The sequence below is a fragment of the Prionailurus bengalensis genome, chromosome B1, assembly GCF_016509475.1.
Source record: "Prionailurus bengalensis isolate Pbe53 chromosome B1, Fcat_Pben_1.1_paternal_pri, whole genome shotgun sequence".
Classification (NCBI taxonomy): Eukaryota; Metazoa; Chordata; class Mammalia; order Carnivora; family Felidae; genus Prionailurus; species Prionailurus bengalensis.
Window position 1 is genome coordinate 48,888,542 of NC_057344.1, and position 21,688 is coordinate 48,910,229.

The 21,688-nt window shown below is 45.2% G+C and overlaps 1 protein-coding gene across 1 annotated transcript in view; it reads left to right on the forward strand.

Moving 5' to 3' along the window:
• Positions 1–13,391: 13,391 nt before the first annotated feature.
• The window catches only part of EPHX2 (epoxide hydrolase 2), an 84,933-nt gene continuing 76,636 nt past the window's right edge, over positions 13,392–21,688 (forward strand). Inside the window, exon 1 of the mRNA XM_043564707.1 lies at positions 13,392–13,560. Coding sequence (XP_043420642.1) covers positions 13,460–13,560 — 101 coding nt within the window. The 5' untranslated portion in view covers positions 13,392–13,459. The remainder of the gene's footprint in view (positions 13,561–21,688) is intronic.

Sequence of the window (21,688 nt, forward strand, 5' to 3'; positions counted from 1 at the left end):
GATTTCTGGCTTTGCTCTCTAAAAGCTGTGTGGTTTTTTTGAACGGTGAAGGAAACCATCAACAAAATGAAAAGGCAACCTGCTGAATGAGGAAGATATTTGCAAATGATATATCTGATAAGAGGATCCAAGATATACATGGAACATGAGTTACCAACTTAATGTACCAACTTAATGGCAAAATAAAATAAAATAAAAAACCTGGGGCACCTGGATGGCTCAATCAGTTAAGCGTCCGACTCTTGACTTTGGCTCAGGTCATGATCTCACGGTTCATGAGATTGAGCCCCACACTGGGCTCTGTGCTGACAGTGTGGAGCCTGCTTGGGATTTTCTCTCTCCCTCTCTCTCTGCCCCTCCCCTGCCCTCACTCTCTCTCTCTCAAAAAATAAATAAACAACAACAAAAAAAAAACCTGATTAAAAAACATGCAGGACACCTGGGTGGCTCAGTCTGTTGAGCGTCTGACTTTGGCTCAGGTCATGATCTCATGGTCCATGAGTTCGAGCCCCGCATCGGGGTCTGTGCTGACAGCTCAGAGCCTGGAGCCTGCTTCAGATTCTGTCTCCCTCTCTCTCTGACCCTCCCCCGTTCATGCTCTGTCTCTGTCTCAAAAATAAATAAACATTAAAAAAAAAACATGCAGAGGAACTGAATAGAAACATTTTCAAAGAAGACCTACAGATGGCTAATAGACACACGAAAAGATGCTCAGCATCACTAACCATCAGGGAAACACAAATCAAAACAACAATGAGATTATCAGTCAGTGTGGCCAAAATAAAAAAGATAAGAAATAGCAAGTGTTGATGAGAATGTGAAAAAAAAGGAACTCTCTTGCGCTGTTGGTTGAAATGTAAATTGGTGCAGCCACTGTGGGAAACAGTATAGAGTTTCCTCAAAAAATTAAACCTAGAAATACCTGACAACCCAGCAATTCTACTTCTTTGTATTTACTGGAAGAAAATAAAAACATAATTTAAGAAGATACATGCACTCTTAAGTTTATAGGAGCATTATTTACAATAACCAAATTATGGAAATAACCCAAGTGTCCATCAATGGATAAATGGATAAAGAAGATGTGATATACACATACAATGGAATATCATGCAGCCATAAAGAAGAATGAAATCTTGCCATCTGTGACAACAAGGATAGACCTAGAGGGTATTATGCTAAGTGAAACAAGCCAGACAGAGAAAGCCAGGCACCGTATGATTTCACTTATATGTGGAATCTAAAACACAAGACAGATGAACAAACAAACAGAAAACAAAGAGAAACAGACTCATACATACAGAGAACAAATTGGTGGTTGACAGAGGGGTGAGGGTGGGAGATAGGCAAAATAGATGAGGGGGATTAAGAGGTACAAACTTCTAGTCATAAAATAAGTAAGTCAGAGGGATGAAAAGTACAGCACAGGGCCATATAGTCAATAATTTCATAACAACTTTGTACGGTGACAGATGGTAATTACACCTGTCGTGGTGAGGATTTTGTAATATATGTGATTGTCAAATCATTACGCTGTAAACCCAGAGTCAAATATAATATTCTATGTCAACTACACTTTTAAAAAAGCTGTGTAGTTTTAGATAGGTCTCTAGAGCTTTCTGTGCCTCAATTTCTTTGTATGTAAAACAAGGATGTGAATACTGGTACCTACCTCACAGGCCTATTGTGAGGAGTAAACGAGTTGGTAGAAATAAAGGACTTAGAGTTGTGAAATAATATATGATATATATGTGATATGTATGTATACAAATATATATGTTTACACCTATGCATATGATTGCTAGTGTTATCTTTTGAGGAAAATTAAGGCATAAAATACAAAGTCATTAATTCATTTTTGATAATTCATTATCAAAATACAAGTTCATAAATTCATTAAACTCATTATTCTCACTATCTATAATTGACCAATCTTAATATTTCGCCATACGTACTTTCGTACTGAGGTGTGTGTGTGTGTGTAATCATAGCTTATACCAACTAGGGTTCTTGGTGACAAGCAGTAAAAACCTATGAATGATTTAAGCAGAAAACGGTTTTACTAAAGGACAATGGGGAGTTCACAGAAGCACTTGGGAAGCCGGAGAACCCACTTAGGGCACAGGTGAGAACAAGGGAGACATCAGCCAGACCAGAGCCCGAATCACAAGCCATTACCTGCATGGTGGGCCTGCTGCTGTAGAACTGGATGCAAAACCTTCCAACGTCTGTCACTGGTACCGCTGTCGCTGCTGTCCCTGGAAGCCAGGCACTCCTGCTGCTGCCGGAATTAGTTCTCCTCTATCCCTGCTCCTTTGTGGCACTGGCACCCAGCACAAAGGTCAGCACAGATGCATGTGACTAAGCATGTGCCCATGAACTAGGGGCAAGGAAGGTTGAGGACGCAGGAATCTGGCATTTCGGGCTCCTTGTGGAAAGTGGGCTCCACCACCTTCAAGGTGGGAACATTCCCAAAATATTTGAAAGGAGTTTAAATGCTGGGAAGCTCCCCAAAATCTAGCTTTCTGGCTCCTAACATCGATGCACACCCAGCTTTCCATAATTACACTTTGGAAAAAAAAATGCTTACATCTAACTGTTCTAAAAGTTGTACCCAGAATGTGTTTTAATTGGGTATGACAAGACATGCAGACATGAGAATGATTGTCGTGAAGGAAGAAGTTTATACCCACAGATCCCTAGAAATAAAAACCACAGTTGCCATGCGGGGCCACATAGGGAAGCACCAGTGCCAGCCAGGGGACAGAAAAGGCAAAGGGGAAAGCAGGGCTCAGGGTATTTACCGGAATTTCTGCAGAAGAGACAAGGCAGGCCAGGATAAGCAGCTTAGGATCGGATAGTCTGAGTAATTTGGGCAGGCTGTGGGCATAGGGACAGCCTCTAGTTGTCTGGTACCCGGTTGTGGGGTGCTTTGTGCAGGGGGAGTGTTGGCTTTGTATGCGAGAGAAAAAGGAAAGTGGCTGGGGATGTCGACTCAGGACTGACTGGAGGGTTTGTAATATGATTTTTGTACTTCCATGAAAACTGGATCACAAAGATGATGTGAACAACTTTGCCCATTAGTTAGGCCCTGTGAGTAATGGTGGCCAAGTGGACAAACAGAGAATCTAAGAAAACACATTTCGAACACTAATGTGAGGCAGTCATTCCACACAGAAATAAAAGTGCTCATTCTACTCCCGTATCCCTAGGAGTCATCAGTTACTCTGTCCAGCTCCATATCTAGCCTCTCTGGGCAATGCCTATCCTTGCTCTTATCCTGACACAACGTCATCTTGAAATTCTGTTTCCCATGGAGTAAATCATAAAGTTCATCAAAAGCACACTGCATATAAAGTAATGGGGTTCGCAGAAAACAAAATAAATTAACCAAGTAAGGAAGAAAATATAGGCTGGTACATTCCTTATTGCTATAAAAGATTGTTAGGTTAGAGTTGGTATTTATAGCTTTCCCCTTCACCCATCCTCCAGAAGAAGCATCTATTCCATGAAAGACAAATTGCTACCCCTTCCATTATGGAAGGAGTTCAATGTAATCAGCTTGCCACCAGGTGAATGATTTGAGCCTCTGGGCTTGGGCACCCTATCTAGAGCTCAGGGTTTGTCATTGCTGCTGGAGAGCTGGGCATTTGGCAATGACAGCAGTAGGGATCCCATCAGGAATAACATCTGTAATTAGAATCACCTAATTAAGTTTACAACGATGCATTGACACTCTGCAAGACCCATCCATCTTAGAGTTTGGTGGTCATCAAAATTATCTTCCCTGCATCATTCTGGTCTTTGATGGTGGTTCTAATGCCATGACTGCCCCCCACCACACCGAAACATGCTATAGATTTTATTTATTACTTTGTTATAGAGGCTTCTCCTTGGTTCCTCCTGTCAAGACTGATGATGATGTGTCACATACTGAGAAGTTCCCTTAACTCAAGTCTTCAGCACCCAAGCTGCAAACCACTTCCCACAGCTCCTGTAATCAAGATGGTAGCCCTCTCACACCAATCTATTTCTCAAGGCCTTGGAGAAGGGAGTGTCTCATGAGCTTTCTCATATGAGGAAGAAGGTGGAATGTTGTGCATAAAAAAATCCATTCCAACATTTCTATTTTTCCAAGTCTTTCCTTCCACTATACTAATTTGTGATATCTCACAGTAACTTTGCATGGACTACCATTGAACAAACTGTGAATACCTGTGATGGTTAATCTTATGTGTCAACACGACTGGGCTAAGGGAGGCCCAGATAGCTGCTAAAACATTCTTTCTGAGTGTGTCTATACGACGTCTCTGGAGGAGATATGCATTTAAATCAGTAGACAAAGGCAAGAGGATCACTCTCCCCAATGCAGGTGGGCACCATCTAATCTGTAGAGGGCCTGGGTAGAACAAAAAGGTGATGGAAGCATGATTCAGTTTCTCTGCTTGAGCTATGACCTCTATTTTCTCCTGCTTTTGGTCACCAGTACACCTGATTCTTCAGCCTTCAGACTCAGACCAGGACTTAAACCATTGGTTCCTACCTCTCATTCTCAGACCTTTGGACTCCAGACTGTCAGTGTGTAACACCACCTGCTTTCTGGTTTTCCAGCTTGTAGACAGCAGACTGGGACTTCTCAGCCTCAATAACCATATGAACCAATACCTATAATAAGTCTCATTTTATGTATGTATATATATATACGAATAACATATATATATGTATATATATATATATATATATATATATATATATATGTGTGTGTGTGTGTAGTATTTTTTCTGTTTCTTGGGAGAACCCTGACTCATACACACCCCAGCTATTCAAATTTGCAGACTAAACCAAAATCTCTAGGAAGTATCCCCCTATCAGTCCACCAAATCTTATTTTAACTTTCTGTCCTTGGTCTAGTACCCTGATAATCCATTTCTATGCATGATCACCAGATTGTGGACATCAACGAGCAGAATCTTGCAGGTTTGGTGTGTGTTTGTGTCTCCTCCCAGGTTTGTCCCTGGAACCTGTCTGCTGGGGCACGGTGGGGACCTAGCCCTTGTTCAAGTCCAGAGGCAGTGAGGGGACTTAGGATGGGGCATGAAGGAAGTTGGCTTACCTGGCTCATGATAAATCTTTCAGGTGAGGTTCTTGTGGGGCTTTCCGCTAAGGTAAGAACAAGTTCATCAGCTTATAGGAAGAGAAACGTCTTTCCCTGACAAGGAAGCGTTCCTATCTTGGGATTATTCCCAGTTCTTAGAGTCTTACTTCTTCCCCATTAGTGCTGTGAGTTGAATTGATGCAATAATTAAGCACATCACAGGCTCAGAATTTGAGTTTGGAATTTCACCATCTGGTCACTTATCCATTTATTGCCTGTCATCTCTGAATGTACTTTCAATTTATGTTTCTTTGAGGATTTCTTCTTTAAAGTATACCCAATACTAAGCTGTCTCAGTGAAGAGCCCTGGAGGGACATTGCAGGAGGATGAGAGAGAGGTTTCCTGTAATTTCTAGCACAGGTGGGGGCACCTTTCAGCCTCAGCCTGGCAATTGCCTCTCTGTAACCATTCTGTCGACATGGAAACCAGAGCCCCAGGTAGTCTGCACACAGCCACCTGCCCAGATTCCCTCGGTGAGCCCCTCTAAGGGCTGTATATGGCTGACTGTGGCCAGAGGGTCACGCGTGAGGAAGATTGCAGGAGAAATAATTTAGGGAAGAGAAGACCAGTTGAGATAAGCAAGAGAGTGGTTTTACATGAAGAATAGCAGAGGCCTAGGGTCTGACTTTAGAGATGAGGAAAATGAGGAGGAGCCTGCAGAGGAAACCAAGCAGGAGCCATATGCATAGCAGGTGAGACCATCCAGGCAAGAGAGGGTACGAGAGGCCGAGGACAGAGAGTGTCATCAGGAAGGGCCACCGGGCCAGTTGCTGCTAAGTCGGGCATGGTGAGGGTGTAGAATGATCTATGGATTTAGCAACACAGAGGTTTTCTGTGACGTTGGGAAGAGGATTTTCACCAAGAGGATAAAGATAAAAGCATGAATCAGATGAGTTCAAAGGAGAATGGGCCAAGTAGGTGTAGAGTTGATAAGCCTCAACAACTCTTACAGACTTTTGCTATAAAAGAAGAAAACGAATAGTAGTGGGAGGGAAATGTGGGCTCTCCATAGACTTATTCATTTTTTTAAGGTTTATTTATTTATTTTGAGGGAGACCGAGAGCACACACATGTGAGTGGGGGAGGGGGGAGGGCAGAGAAAGGAGAGAGAGAGAGAGAGAGAGAGACAGAGAGAGAGAATGCCAAGCAGGCTCCATGCTGTCAGCGCAGAGCCCAATGTGAGGCTTCAACTCACCACCCTGAGATCATGACCCGAGCTGAAACCAAGAGTTGAACACTTAACCAACTAAGTCACCCAGGTGCCCCTATTCATTTATTTAATAAATGATGTTATAGACTATTGGTGTCTTAGTCTGCTTGAGATGCCATAACAAAACACCACAGATTGGGTGATTTAAGGTACAGAAATTTCCCGCTCTCAGTTCTGCAGGCTGGAAGTCCAAGGTCAAGGTGCTGGCAGGGAGGGTTTCATTCTGAGGTCTCTTGGCATGTAGGCAGCCACCATCTCACTTTGTGCTCACATGACTTCTCCTTTGTGTCCATACAGAGCAAGAGAGCAAGCTCTCTGGTGCCTTTTTATTTTTTATTTTTAAATTTTTTTAACGTTTATTTATTTTTGAGACAGAGAGAGTCAGAGCATGAACGGGGGAGGGTCAGAGAGAGAGGGAGACACAGAATCTGAAACAGGCTCCAGGCTCTGAGCTGTCAGCACAGAGCCCGACGCGGGGCTCGAACTCACAAGCCGCGAGATCATGACCTGAGCCGAAGTTGGACGCTTAACCAACTGAGCCACCCAGGCGCCCCTCTGGTGCCTTTTTAAAGAAGGACACTAGGGGCACCTGGGTGGCTCAGTCGGTTAAGCATCTGACTTCGGCTCAGGTCATGATCTCGTGGTTCACGGGTTCGAGCCCCACATCAGGCTCTGTACTGACAGCTCAGAGCCTGGAGCCTGTTTCGTGGATTCTGTCTCCCTCTCTCTCTCTGCCCCTCCCCCACTTGTACTCTGCCTTTCTCTCTCTCTCTCAAAAATAAATAAAACATTTAAAATATTAAAAATAAAATAAATAAGGATGCTAATCCCATCATGGGACCTACCCACATGACCTCAACTAACCCTAATTTCCTCCCAAAGGCCCTGCCTCCAAATACCATCACACTGGGGCTTCAACATACAGATTGTGGGGGAGGGGACACATACATTCATTCCGTCCATAACGGTCGGCATGTGAAAGGGATGATCCAGGAGAGGAGATAACTGGTGATGGGGTGAGGAGTTGTCCTTGTGCCTACAAGAGTACCAAATTCAGTGTCTCACAGGAAGAGTCAGCCTTAGCCAGGAGCAGAGGCAGCTGGTCAGTGTGGCTGGAGAGGAGATGGAGTTGAAGCAGCCACAGGTCCAGGGTGAGTCAACAGACAGGTGGAAGTCTGTGGAAGTTTTCTGATTGCTACAATTTTCTCAGTGCAGTGGGAAGCAAAGACACTGGCTGAGAGCGAGGATGGGGGAAAGCATTGGAGACTGAGGGGAGAAAGGAATGTGTCACTCAGTCTCCCGGGAGATCACATGAGAGACCAGGCAAGGGAAGAGTAGTGGAGTAGTTGGGTGTAGTGTAGAACAGTCAGCTGAGTTGAGATTAATATTGTGGGTCTTCAGAGGGGATCAGGGTGCAGCGATGAGGACTGAAAGGTCGTCTCCCCCTCCCCCTTCCCAGTGACACAAGGGGAGGGGGGAGAACAGTGGAAGCAGGTGCCTCAGAGGAGAGCCACATTTGAGACTTGCACATCTTGAGAGCAAGAAGAGCAAGACAATAGAAGAAAGATTAGGGGAAGGAATGAATCTTGCTGATGATGACCCTGAAGTTCCAGAGGGCATGGTGAGTTCCAGAAGGTTCCAGAAGGCACAGTAGAAGGATTTTGAGAATTGGTGAGGAGTAAGAGGTGCCTACACTGGCTGATCTAGGCAGAGAATATATTTAATGACAGGCTATTGGTGAGGCCCTTTGGAAGCTTAGAGAACCAAACCTGGAAAACTAGTAGCAGAGAAGGCCAACCATCAAAATCACCCCAGACCAGACTTGGAAACACAGTGCTGCTTCTGTTGCTGAATGCTGAGTGTCACATGGCCTGCATCGTCCCTGTCGGCTGAGGACCTTGGATATTGTTGCTGCCCCAAAATTGCCAACCAAAACCCTCCCCTCTGTCCCTCTTCCCTCCTGCTATAAAGCCTGGGCTGGGTGCATCTAATCTGCTGAACCTGACTCACAGACCTTCACCCTAGTTCAAGGCATGCTCACAGAATCTGAGGGAGGAAAAGAGAAGCAGGCTAGGCAACCGCACAACTAAGAACAATGTAGTGACAGCAAACCACACCATGGTACAATTTTTAGGAAGCCACCCTTGTGTCTCTTCGTCCACACCAAGTATATAGGATTAGACTGGGGAAGTTCCATACTATCCTCCCCAGAAACACTAGATGCTTCTGCCACTGCTATTGCTGGAAGAAAGTTCCAGCTCACATATCTGTTGCTTCAAGTTTCTTGTTCTCATACCCAAATCACAGGCAAGAAGGTTGAAGGGCAGAGCCCATGTCACATGAACAGCATTACGGGAGCCTAGGAAACAGGGTGTCGTGGAGTCTATCTTGAGAAGGAAGAACTCAAAACGCGAGAGCTATCACAGTAGAGAGATGATGTTCAAAGGACACTGTGCATCTCTAAATGACAGATGTCCACTGCAGGGTAGAATTCTTCAAAAGTAGGAAGAGGTTATAGATATTGGGAAGTAAAAAAAAATAATAATAATAACTAAGAAAAATGACAAGTAGCCACCATAAATATTTCTAATGTCCTCATTCATGGCCCCAGAAGCAACTGGAAATTCCTTGAATTCATCATCCCACTACAATAGAAGCTTCTTAGTCCCTATTTTTGTCTGTTTTATTTACCAATGAAACCCAAGTGCCAGAAAGTGCTTAATATATTATTTGTTGATGAATTAAAGAAATTCATTTGCTGCACTAAAGAAAGACAAAGCTTCAGGTGGAATGTGGGTTTAGAGAACTTGTGGTGCCTGGGTGGCTCAGTTGGTTAAGTGTCTGACTCTGGGTTTCGGCTCAGGTCATGATCTCATGGTTTTATGCTTTATTTATTTTTGAGAGCAAGAGAGGCAGAGCACGAGAGGGGGAGGGGCAGAGAGAGAGAGAGGGAGACACAGAATCCCAAGCAGGCTCCAGGCTCTGAGCAGTCAGCACAGAGCCCAATGCAGAGCTCGAACTCACAGACCACAAGATCATGGCCTGAGCTGAAGTAGAAGTGGGACACTTAACTGACTGAGCTACCCAGACGCCCCTTATAAATATTAAAATTAACAGACATAAGGGGTAGGATTTACATTTCAGTAAAGATTTCCATAGCCCAGCTGAGTGAGCTCTTCCCTTCCTACACCGTGGGTAGCAGAAAACATGGGGGAAGTATTACCCAAGAGAAAGAGCAGAGCACAGTAAAATGCCATTGAGACCTCTACACCTTGCCTAAGCAATTCAGCCAGGGCGTTCTGTAACTCACAAGGTATTATAGAATATTCCACACCACGTCAATTTACTACTTTACTGGCCCTGAATAAACAAGGGTGCCCGTGATAGCTTCATAATTTCCTATTAACAAGCAATTATTCCCATCTTAAAAGGAAGTCTCAGATTCTGTGTTTCTTACTTTCCTTCTCAGAAGGAGGATTTACAAAATCCAGTTCTGTCAGGGTGTCCTTCCTCTTTGCTTTGCTACATTTACAAACATATATGTATATGTATTCCTAAATGGTACTGCACCAGATGGCAGAAACTACTCTAGTTAATTTAAATAGAAAGAGATGTAATTCAGGCTACTAGGAACCTACAAAATCTTTGCAAGCAGTGGGGAAGTGAGCTCCAGGGTGAGCCTTTAAGAAAGACTCCCAAAAAACACCACCGAACCAGAAGCTATTACCTCTGCCCTACTCAACTGGACACCACTGGGACTGAGTTCAAGAATACACAGCTTAGTGGGGAGCCAGAAATCCAGAAGCAGCTCCGAGTTCTTTGGGCTGAGTGACTGAGTGAATGGGGGTGCCATTTAGTAGACTGAGAATGTATTGGGATTAAAAGGCTTAAGAGGTAAGAAGGTACCAAGAGTTCTGTTTTGGTCATGATAAATTCAAGATACCTGTTGGATATTCAAGGGGAGATGTTCAGTAAGAGGTTGGATGTGTGAGTTTAGAGACCAAAGTAAAGTCTAAGTTGGAGATTTAATTTAAGTGGGTTCATATTGTTGGGGCGCCTGGATGGCTCAGTCGGTTGAACGGTTGAACATCCAACTTTGGCTCAGGTCACTATCTCAAGTCTGAGTTTGAGCCCCTGCCTGTCATCACAGAGCCTGCTTAGAATCCTCTGTCCCCTTCTCTTCTCTCTCTGCCCCGCCCCCTGCTCTCTCTCTCTCTCTGTCTCTCTCTTTCTCTCTCAAAATAAATAAATAAATAAAACTTTAAAAAAAAAAAAGGAAGAAAGCACTACTATCAGTCTCAGGCAGTGTGGGATCCAAGGAATTTAACAAAAATCCCCTACCCCTGGACAAGCAGAGCAAGACTGACTCCATTTTGTGCTACACCCACCATCTCATGTATAACCCCCACATGACCACTTATTGCTTAAGACACTCCCCCACCCTAGTCAAGCCGCTGAGCACACCCTTACTGGAAACCGGCTCAAATAGGAATGCAGAACCCCTAACCGCCAAAGAATGTAAATCCCGCCTTTTGCCTGCCAAACTTGCGTGCCAATTCTGACCAGAGTGATAGGCTAGTTCAAACAGTTACTATAGGGTAAATTGTAATTCAATTGGCCACCTGCATGTGGAGTAACATGACTATGCAACTTTCTGTGTGTGTTACAATCTCATTGGCCACTGGCCCCTATAAAACTGCTATGCCTTTTAACCTAGGGGTCCAAGTCCCTGCTCCGCTGTGTCAGGTATACTTGGGCCCAAGCTCGAGCTTGCAAATAAACCCTCGTGCGTTTGCATCGGTATCAGCTCCTTGGTGGTCTCTCGGATTCTAAATCGGGGGCATTACAGCAGATCCTGGAAGAGGTTGTAAGACAAGAGAAGTAAGCATGGTCATAGTTCACCAGAACAAAACACACGAAACAAATTTGTTGTTCTTCTTCACCAGATTGATGATTTGTAGATGCAAAGTATGGTATCGGTCAATACCTCTTGATTTCAGTAAGGAGTCTGATGATCTTTCACAACATTGTTCTAGCCAAATGAGGGAGAATATCTTGGATAAATTCACAAATGGCACATTCAACAGGGAGGTCTCTAGTGTCCGTGTCTTGAGGCGAGCTGTAGGCAAGTTGGAACAACTAGGCCAAAAGCATGGTTTTTGTTTTTGTGTTTTTAAAAAAACAATTTTTTTTAACATTTATTTATTATTAAGAGACAGAGCGTGAACAGGGGAGGGGCAGAGAAAGAAGGAGACACAGGATCGGAAGCAGGCTCCAGGCTCTGAGCTGTCAGCACAGAGCCCGATGTGGGTTTCAACTCACAAACCACAAGATCATGACCTGAGCTGAAGTTGGAGGCTTAACCGACTGAGCCATCCAGACATCCCTGTTTTTGTTTTCTTAAATGTCTATTTATTTATTAAGAGAGAGGGAGGGAGGGAGGGGCAGAGAGAGAAGGAGAGAATCTCTCAGGACCTGAACCTAAATCAAGAGTCAGATGCTTTCAGAAACTTGTACCCCAATGTTTATAGCAGCACTTTCAACAATAGCCAAATTATGGAAAGAGCCTAAATGTCCATCAACTGATGAATGGATAAAGAAGTTGTGGCTTATATATACAATGGAATACTACTTGGCAACAAGAAAAAATGAAATATGGCCCTTTGTAGCAACGTGGATGGAACTGGAAAGTGTTATGCTAAGTGAAATAAGTCATACAGAGAAAGACACATGCCATATGTTTTCACTCTTATGTGGATCCTGAGAAACTTAACAGAAACCCATGGGGGAGGGGAAGGGGAAAAAAAAGTTAAGAGAGGGAGGGAGCCAAAGCATAAGAGACTCTTAAAAACTGAGAATAAACTGAGGGTTGATGGGGGGTGGGAGGGAGGAGAGGGTGGGTATGGGCATTGAGGAGGGCACCTGTTGGGATGAGCACTGGGTGTTGTATGGAAACGAGTCTGACAATAAATTTCATAATAAAAAAATGAATAAACTAAACTCTGAAACTAAAAAAAAAAAAAGAAAAGAAAAAAAAAAGAGTCAGATGCTTAACTGACTGAGGCACTCAGGGGCCCCATAGGCCAAAAGCATGTTTTAATTCACAGAGCTACACTACAGACGCAGGAGGGGTCCAAGGACCCCTCTTCAGCGAGGACAGCTCAGACACTCCTAAGCAAAGTCCAGAAACAAAGGAGCCAACCAGGAGTGTGGCGTCTGTGATTTAAAACAAAGCCGGGAGGGGCGCCTGGGTGGCTCAGTCGGTTAAACGTCCAACTTCAGCTCAGGGCATGATCTCGCGGTCCCTGAGTTCGAGCCCCGGGTCGGGCTCTGTGCTGACAGCTCAGAGCCTGGAGCCTGCTTCAGATTCTGTGTCTCCCTCTCTCTCTGACCCTCCCCCGTTCATGCTCTGTCTCTTCCTGTCTCAGAAGTAAATAAATGTTTAAAAAAAATTTTTTTAAATAAAACAAAGCCGGGAATACTTTTAGGAGCATTAGTACAAGTAGCATGTACAAAGCAGTAATAAGTAAGCCTCGTTCCACAAGAGATTGGAATGGATGTATTCTGAGTTGGCATACCATACCCGGAGCATATTTTATTCTGGAAACACATTTTGCTCTGACAGATAAGTGTGCGACTAGGGGAGCGTGCTCAGGATAGTGAGGGGTCTGTAAATATACGCACCGAAAGGAGGGCAACAAAGCTATTAGTTTAGTGGCTAGGCCAAGGGAAACGCACATCAAAGGATCCAAATATTGAACGCAGCTTTTGGCAACACACGCGCGCACTTGAAAGTCTGTGGCCCCTGGCTCTTTCTCAGACGTCCCCTGTCTCAGGCCTGCTCGGTCCGGTGAAAGTCTGGCAAATTGGCGTGAAGCGCTCAGCCCCGACAGGCCGCGGACACAGGTCCGCTTTGCGCCTGGGACGCGACCCAGGCCGGACCAGGACAGGGGGCGGGGAGGGGGCGGGGCGGGGGCGGGGCCGCGCTCCACAAGTGGTTGGGGTCCCGGCCGCCTGCCGCTCCAATACCACCCCAGACCTCCGCGCACCCCGGGCGCTTTGTGCGGGGCCGAAGGTGAAGGCGCAGGCCGCCATGGCGCTGCGCGCGGCCCTGTTCGACCTGTACGGGGTCCTGGCGCTGCCCTCGCTGGCCGGGGCCTTCGGCCGCGCGGAGGAGGAGTTGGCGCTGCCCAGGTAAGGGAGCCGGCGCCGGGCCAGAAAAGGGCTACGGGCGTAGGGTAGGGGGAGAGGGGGAGGCGGCGCGGCAGGGGGCGGGACCCCGCCGAAAAGCCGCCTCTGGGGACCTCAGGCCGTGCTTTCACATTGCTTAGGGCGAGAGCCCTGCTAAAGGTTAAAACAATTACCCGGCCCGAAAATACCCGAGCATGTCAGTAGACCCATTGTCTTCCTGAATACTGAGTAATTAAATCTCTCTAAAGACTCCACAATTGCCCTGTGTATTGACGGCTTTTCCCAAAGGGAGGGGAACTGCTCGCCGCGCCATCTGCTGTCCCGTAAGTCTGTGTAATGGAATAGGTCTTAAAAGACGCGCTGAAGTTTGCAAGAGAAAAAAGTTCTGTGCGTTGCCGTTCACGTACTAGAAGAGCAAACTAGAGAAACAGCCCCAAAGCCGAATCGCTGGGAAATGATGGACTAGGAAGCGTCACCTCTGAAGAGAAATGTTCAGAATGAGATTTCAATAACACCAGAAAAGAAAGACCTGTTGTGATAATTGGGAAAAAACAAACAAACGAACAAACAAAAACCACCCACCAGAATGTAAAACAATTAATACAACATGGTTTCAGTTACGGGGGAAGAAGAGCTATATGCCGAAAAACGTCTGGAAGAAATATTCCAGAATATCCTTGGGATTGTTAATCCCAGGTGAGATTATGAATTATTTCCTTCATTTTTCTACTTTTTGCATTTTCTAAGTGCAAATATCTGCTTATGAACATGTGTTTCTCCTATAGTGAGAAGGAAGGAAAGCCTGTTTGTTTAAAACATTAAGAAAGAAAGGAAGAAAGAGAGATCACTCTGGCAACACCTACAAAAACGAAATTCTGAACTAGTGGCAAGAATAAGTAGAGGGTGGAAGCTTTGAGAATTGTGCCCTGTTTTGTTTCGTGGCAAATTAATGCTCAGAGATTGAGTTTGTTTTTGTCTGCAGTTTATTTAACACTGGTTCGCTGTGGGTATTTCACAAGCCAATAGCATGCAGGATAATGTCCCTTCATAAACCAATAAACAACATACTTGCAAACAATGATTGATTAATCCCATTCTTGTTCCAGTTAAGGAGATCTGAACTGGATCCAAATGAGGTCCAAATTTAGTTGTTTGATTTTGCACTTGTGGGAGATGGTGTAGCCAATTGAGAGCTGCCCTCCAGCTTGCTGGTGCAAAAGTCAGAGTCCCCTGTTGCCAGAGCATGTTGCTAGGGAACGATGGCACCAGCATTGGTGGGCAGGAGGACTTTCTTCCCCAGCTGGCGGCTATTCCTGAAAGAGTTGCCTTCATCAGGGCAAAAGCTAATTGCCCCAAGGGCTTGGGAGAGCTATTTAGAGGAGCAGAGCCCCTCAGCACTGACCAAATACTCTGGAGAGTCCTCACAGACTCTCGGAATGGCTTCTTCAGTTTTTTTTACTGATTGACATCCAGTGAGGCCGTCAGCAGTTGAGCTACTGAGTGCTTATCAAGGGCATAGGACCAGAAGACCAGTTACTGACTTTCTGTTACAGCTTCCCTCCTTTCAAAACAGCTTCACATCTAACAACTTCATTTTTTTGGGGGGGGGGGGGGGGGTCTTTGTTGTGGATTTGAAATCATATCAAACCAATACAAAACATGCCCCATTCTAGAATTCTTGTGATACTAAAGACCAGCAGGACTTTCTGTCCTGTTGTATCAATGATAAAAGACTGGTTAGTGCAAGCCTGCCAAGCCAAAAGGGGTCTCAGAATCTAGAGCAGCCCTTACTCCTATAGTATGGAAACTGAAGCTTAGCAGAGGATTCACTTGATCTCTGTAGTAATTAGACACAGGCAGCCATGGAACCAGTTTTTCTGCCTCCCTGTTTAGGATTCTTTCCTCTCTGGTTCATCATGACTTCCCACTCCCTTGGCTATTGTACAGGGAAAGATACCAGTCTGTAGGCGGTGAGTAAGTATACTGATAAGTATGTCAACAATAAATTGATATGAATATGTCACATCAATAATAAGTGTGTCAGTAATTATTTGTTGTCAGTAAACACAAACAACACAATAAACTCTGTGCCTACAGAGTCCACAATCAGCATAATCACATCCCAGGTCATTAGGATTTGAGAGAAGGATTGAAAATGGAAGGCCACCTTTGATCCAGGCTTGTCCAATTCAGATCATTTACAGGAGCGAGAAGCTGAGGGAGGATTAGTGAGTTTTATTTTTTATTTTTATTTTTTTATTATTTTTTTTAAATATTCATTTATTTTTGAGGGAGAGCGTGAGTGGGGGGGTGGGGCAGAGAGAGGGAGACACAGAATCTGAAATAGGCTCCAGGCTCTGAGCTGTCAGCACAGAGCCTGACGTGGGACTCAAGCCCACAAACCACGAGATCATCACCTGAACCCAAGTTGGACACTTAACCAATGAGCCACCCAGGTTCCCTAGTGAGTTTAGAAACCCTTTTAACCATAGTGTTGTTTTGCTTCCTTTTGACTCATAAATTTGATTTTATTTTTAAAAGGCCTGAAAAGAGAGTAAGCTGTGAGCTATATTTGTGCCTGTGATCTCATCAATGTGGGGGTGAACATGACTTGTGAGGATACAAGTATACAAGTTTACAAATGTGGGGTATTGAAGACAGCACTCATCTCTGAGTCAGGCCCAGATTAAAAATCTCAGTTCTAACACGTACTGCTGGGTAACCTTGTTTAATCTGTTTTAGTCTTAGTCAACTCCTCTATAACCCTAGTCTTCATGTTAAAATAAGAAAATGCCTTCTAGAAATTTTTGTGAGGGTTAAATTAGGTAACATGTAAAGTGGCTGGATGGCTGTATTGTGTGACACATTTCTTTATAAAAGTCTTGTGCATGTGTAAAGTGCTCCATTAGGCATATTCTGTTTATAGTTGCAAAGACTTGCACTCCCTCTGTGACCATGGTTAAAGATCATTCCCAGCAGTCATAAAACAGGTGATAGCAAAGCTAGCCGGTGCCAGGAGGTCAGAGTCCATAATCTTGACCTTCTTAGCCTTTGGAGTCTGGGAACTAACCGTGAAGGTATTCATTCAGCAGGTAAGCCTGGGGCACCTGGGTGGCTCGATTGGTTAAGCATCCGACTCTTGAGTTTGGCTCAGGTCATGATCTTGCATGCAGTTCGTGAGTTCAAGCTCCATGTCGGGCTCTGCACCGACAGCCCGGAGACTACTTGGGATTCTTTCTCTCTGCCACTCCCTTGGGCTCTCTCACTCTCTTTTGTTCTTAAATAAACATGGAAAGAAAAAAAAAAAAGAAGGTGAACCTGAAGAGCCTGCCTTACACTGTACATTTTTCAACGTGCTTGGCATCCGGTATGCAAACTCAGGCATCCACAGATGGCCAGAGCTCAAGATGAAGGCAGTGCCATCAGAGGGACAGAGTTTTTGGGTGGTTCAAAAGAGGGACGGGTTAGGCCTAAGCTGGAGAACCAGGAAAGCCTTAGTGGAGGCAGCGCCTGAGAAGACTGGTAAGAGGTTGATGAGGAGAGATGTGAAGGGAGAACCTTCCAGATGAAGGGAGCAGCACGAACAAAGGCTTGGGGGATGGGGGGTGGAAAGCATGGAATGTGCACTAGAAGATTGAGTGTGGCCAGAGATGAGGGACGTCGTGGGAGACAAGTAGGGGAGTTGCTTGTTCCTGTGCTGTAGTGTGACAGGAAAGTCAGGCTGAGTGTGTACCTACTTTGATAGCCGGTGACTGTCTCAGGGGTTTTGAGCTGGGGTGGAGGGGAGGTAAAATCACAGGTGCTCGAATGCAAGGTAGCCGGTTGTTGGGGTGATGGGTCAGGTACACCGGTCAGAGGAAAGAGGCTGATGCTCGCTTGAGACCCGGGAGTTCGGGCGCTTGCTGGTAGAGCAGGCCGGGTGACGGTGAAGCCCGGCAGGGGTTGGAGCCGAAGTGAGCGAGTCCTTCTGTGAGCGAGGTCACAGGCATGGAAGGTGAGGAAGCTGTGCTGAAGGGCCCAGTGGGGATCCAAGGAGGTCCGAGAGCCTTGTGCCGAAGCCGTGAGGGGGAGAGGGCGGGAGGGTCCTGGACATCCGTACATCCCTGCCAGAGGACAAGGTGATGGGGGCCTGGGCGGCCATCCTGAACTCCAGCAGTGGAGACGCCTGAATACCTGGCCTGGAACAGGAGGGTGCAGCTTCTTCCAGTGGGCATCGGTGGCATCGCACAGCAAGAGGAGGGACGAGGAGACTCCACTCTTGGTGGTGACCCCTTCGGACCAGTGTCCTGTGAGGGTCGGGGTGCTGGAGATGGGGGTCACCTTGACAGCTGAGGCTGACATGATCTAGAGGAGCCAGGATGGTGCCCTGAGATCCGGATCTGCTTGTAGACAGTCGTGTTTCACGTAATACCTTCGCACACAGCTTTGTTATGGAAGATCCGCCCAGTGTACTTGGCCTGAACACCAGGGATGGGGAGAGTATCAGGTCCTTTCAAAACTGTATGTTCAAGGGGGCGCTGGGCAGCTCAGTTGGTTGTATCCGGCTCTTCACTTCCACTCAGGTCATGATCTCACAGTTCATGAGTTCGAGCCCCACATTGGGCTCTGTGCTAGCTGAACGGAGCCTGCTTGGGATTCTCTCTCCCTCGCTCTCTGCCCCTCCCCTGCTTGTGCTCCCCCCACCCCCTCTAGATAAATAAATAAAAATAAACAAACAAAAAAGAAAAATGTATGTGCTAGAACCCGAGGTGCTTGTTGTATGCAGTGCTCAGTAAATGTTTTTTTAGCAAGAGAAACAAGGGGTCAACAAATACAGAAAGGGTATTTGAGAATCACGTCTTCTTATCTGTATCCTGCATGCTATATCAGGAAGTATTTGTTGAATGCCTCCAGGAGCTCCGGGGGCAGCTCCCAGATTTGTAGTGGTTTATGCCTGTTACTTACTACCTCTGGGATTTTGAATTATCTCTGAAGCATCTTTCTCTTTATTTTCTTTTACACATAGGTTTTAACTTCACAACTAATACACAGATGCATCCTTGTTATGAAAATTTTCAAACTAACAGAATAGCACAGAAAAGTAATGCAAGTCCTGGGGCGCCTGGATGGCTCAGTCGGTTAAATGTCTGACTCTGGATTTTTGGCTTGAGTCATGATCTCATGGTTTGTGGGTTCGAGCCCTGCATCGGGCTCTGCTCTGGCCATGTGGAGCCTACTCAGGATTCTCTCTCTCTCCCTCTCCTTCTGCCCCTCCCTGCTCTTGCTCTCTCGCTTTCTCTTTCTCTCTCTCAAAATAAATAAACTTAAAAAAAAAAAAAAAGGAATGCAGGTCCCTCTTCCTCCTTCCTCTCCCCATCCCTGTAATCGTGGTTGATACCTAGTTCATTTAATCCAAAACTAAGGGGGTTTTTAGAGGGTCCCCCCCCCCGTAATTCTTTTTTTGTGTGTGTGTTTATTTTTGAGAGAAAGTACAAGCGGGGGAGGAACAGAGAGAGGGGGAGACGCAGGATCCAAAACAGACTGTGCTGTGCTGACAGCAGAGAGCCTGACGCGGGACTCAAACCCACCAACCATGAGAACATTACCTGAGCTGAAGTTGGACACTTAACTGACTGAGCACCCAGGCGCCACCCCCCCACCCCCATAATTCTTTATAGCAAAACCTGGGCCTGACTTCATTTGACCACAAAATCTGACCTCGTTTTGGTAGTAAATCCGAACTGAACAAGTATGGGGCTGTTTTTCATTTTTATCCCATTGCTGTGAGTAGTCACACATTTCACCACAGAAATACTAATGGTTTTGATTAAGAGGGCTGCCCCAGACCCTCCTAGAGGGGTTACTTACCATGGTATATCCCCCAGTTCTTTACCGTTACAATCTGAACAGTTCTGACTTTTGAAACTCCTCTGGTTCTGAGGTTTCAGATAAGGCCTTGTCTGTCTGTCACTTGCTTATCTGAATTTGCAGGCACATCGATGCACGGTTTGGTACGTAGGTAGTTTGGTAGATAGCTAGGTTTATTATTTTTTTTATTAATATGAAATTTATCATCAAATTGGTTTCCATACAACACCCAGTGCTCATCCCAACAGGTGCCCTCCTCAGTGCTCATCACCCACCTTCTCTTCCCTCCCACCCCCCATTAATAAGAGTCTCGTTGGGGCGCCTGGGTGGCACAGTCGGTTAAGTGTCCGACTTCAGCCAGGTCACGATCTCGCGGTCCGTGAGTTCGAGCCCCGCGTCGGGCTCAGGGCTGATGGCTCAGAGCCTGGAGCCTGTTTCTGATTCTGTGTCTCCCTCTCTGCCCCTCCCCCGTTCATGCTCTGTCTCTCTCTGTCCCAAAAATAAATAAACGTTGAAAAAAAAATTAAAAAAAAAATAAGAGTCTCGTATGGTTTGGCTCCCTCTCTAACCTTTTTTTTTGTCCTTCCCCTCCCCTGTGGTCTTCCATTAAGTTTCTCAGGATCCACATAGGAGTGAAAACATATGGTTATCTGTATCCCTGTATGACTTATTTCACTTAGCATAACACTCTCCAGTTCCGTCCAACTTGCTACAAAAGGCCATACTTCATTCTTTCTCATTGCCAAGTAGTATTCCATTGTGTATATAAACCGCATATTTTTTGTCCATTCGTCAGTTGATGGACATTTAGGCTCTTTCCATAATTTGGCTATTGTTGAGAGTGCTGCTATAAACATTGGGGTACAAGTGCCCCTAGGCATCAGCACTCCTGTATCCCTTGGGTAAATTCCTAGCAGTGCTACTGCTGGGTCCTAGGGTAGGTCTATTTTTAATTTTTTGAGGAACCTCCACACTGTTTTCCAGAGCGGCTGCACCGTTTGCATTCCCACCAACAGTGCAAGAGGGTTCCCGTTTCTCCACATCCTCGTTAGCATCTGTAGTCTCCTGATTTGTTCATTTTGGCCACTCTGATTGGCCTGAGGTGGTATCTGAGTGTGGTTTTGATTTGTATTTCCCTGATGAGGAGCGACGTTGAGCATCTTTTCATGTGCCTGTTGGCCATCTGGATGTCTTCTTTGGAGAAGTGTCTATTCATGTTTTCTGCCCATTTCTTCACTGGATTATTTGTTTTTCGGGTGTGGAGTTTGGTAGATTGGTAGAAAGCTAAGATTAAAAAAAAAAACCAATAGGATTGTGGCACACGTACTGTTCTAGGCCTTAATTTTTTTTTTTTTTTTTACTTAATTTGCTTAGTTTCGATTACTTCATTTAACAATTGGACATCTTCCTGTGTCTATTTATATATATCTACTTTTACTTTTTTTAACCACTCCATAGTATTCCACAACGTGGAAGTGCCATCGTTCATTTAAGCATTTTCCCTCTTGATGGACATTTTGTTATTTCTTAATCATCAATGTTGCAAACAGTGTCCCTGCAATAGCTCCCTAGGGTAGTTTGCTAAAAGTGGAAACATCAGGTGAAAGTGCATTTACATGTAAGTTATTGATGGATTCTGCCAAAGCCTTCTGTAAAAACACTGTACCTTTCCTGACAGCATATCAGAAACCCAGCCCCAGAGCCTCCCCGTAGCGGGGATGACCCTTCTAAATTTTTGCCATGCAGATGGGTGAAAAATAGCACCCTACTGTGCAAGTTTTCATTTTCCTCTTCACTATTCATTTTAATTGGCCATTTGTAGCTCTTCCTTTGGTATTTACCTGTTACGCTGTTTTCCCATTTTTGTCCTGGATTGTTTGTCACTTTGATTGATTCCTACCATGATGTTTTGTGTTTTCTACTTAACCACCGCTTCTGCTATTTCTTCCTTTATTCCTCTTTTTCCTGTCTGTAGTTGTGTTGACCAAGTTTTCTTTTTCTCCAGTTTAACGGGGGAGGAACATTTTATTTCTAGTCTTCTTATGGGTACATTTTGTTTCTTATCTCTTTAAGGTAAGCTGTAATTATTTTATTTTTATTTATTCTTTAAGTTTATTTGAGAGAGAGAGAAAGCATGAGGTGGGGAGGAGCAGAGAGAGAGAGAGAGAGAGAGAGAGGGAATCCCAAGCAGGCTCCATGTTGTCAGCACAGAGCCCAATGTGGGACTTGAACTCATGAATTATGAGATCATGACCTGAGTGTCAGTTGGATGCTTAACTGACTG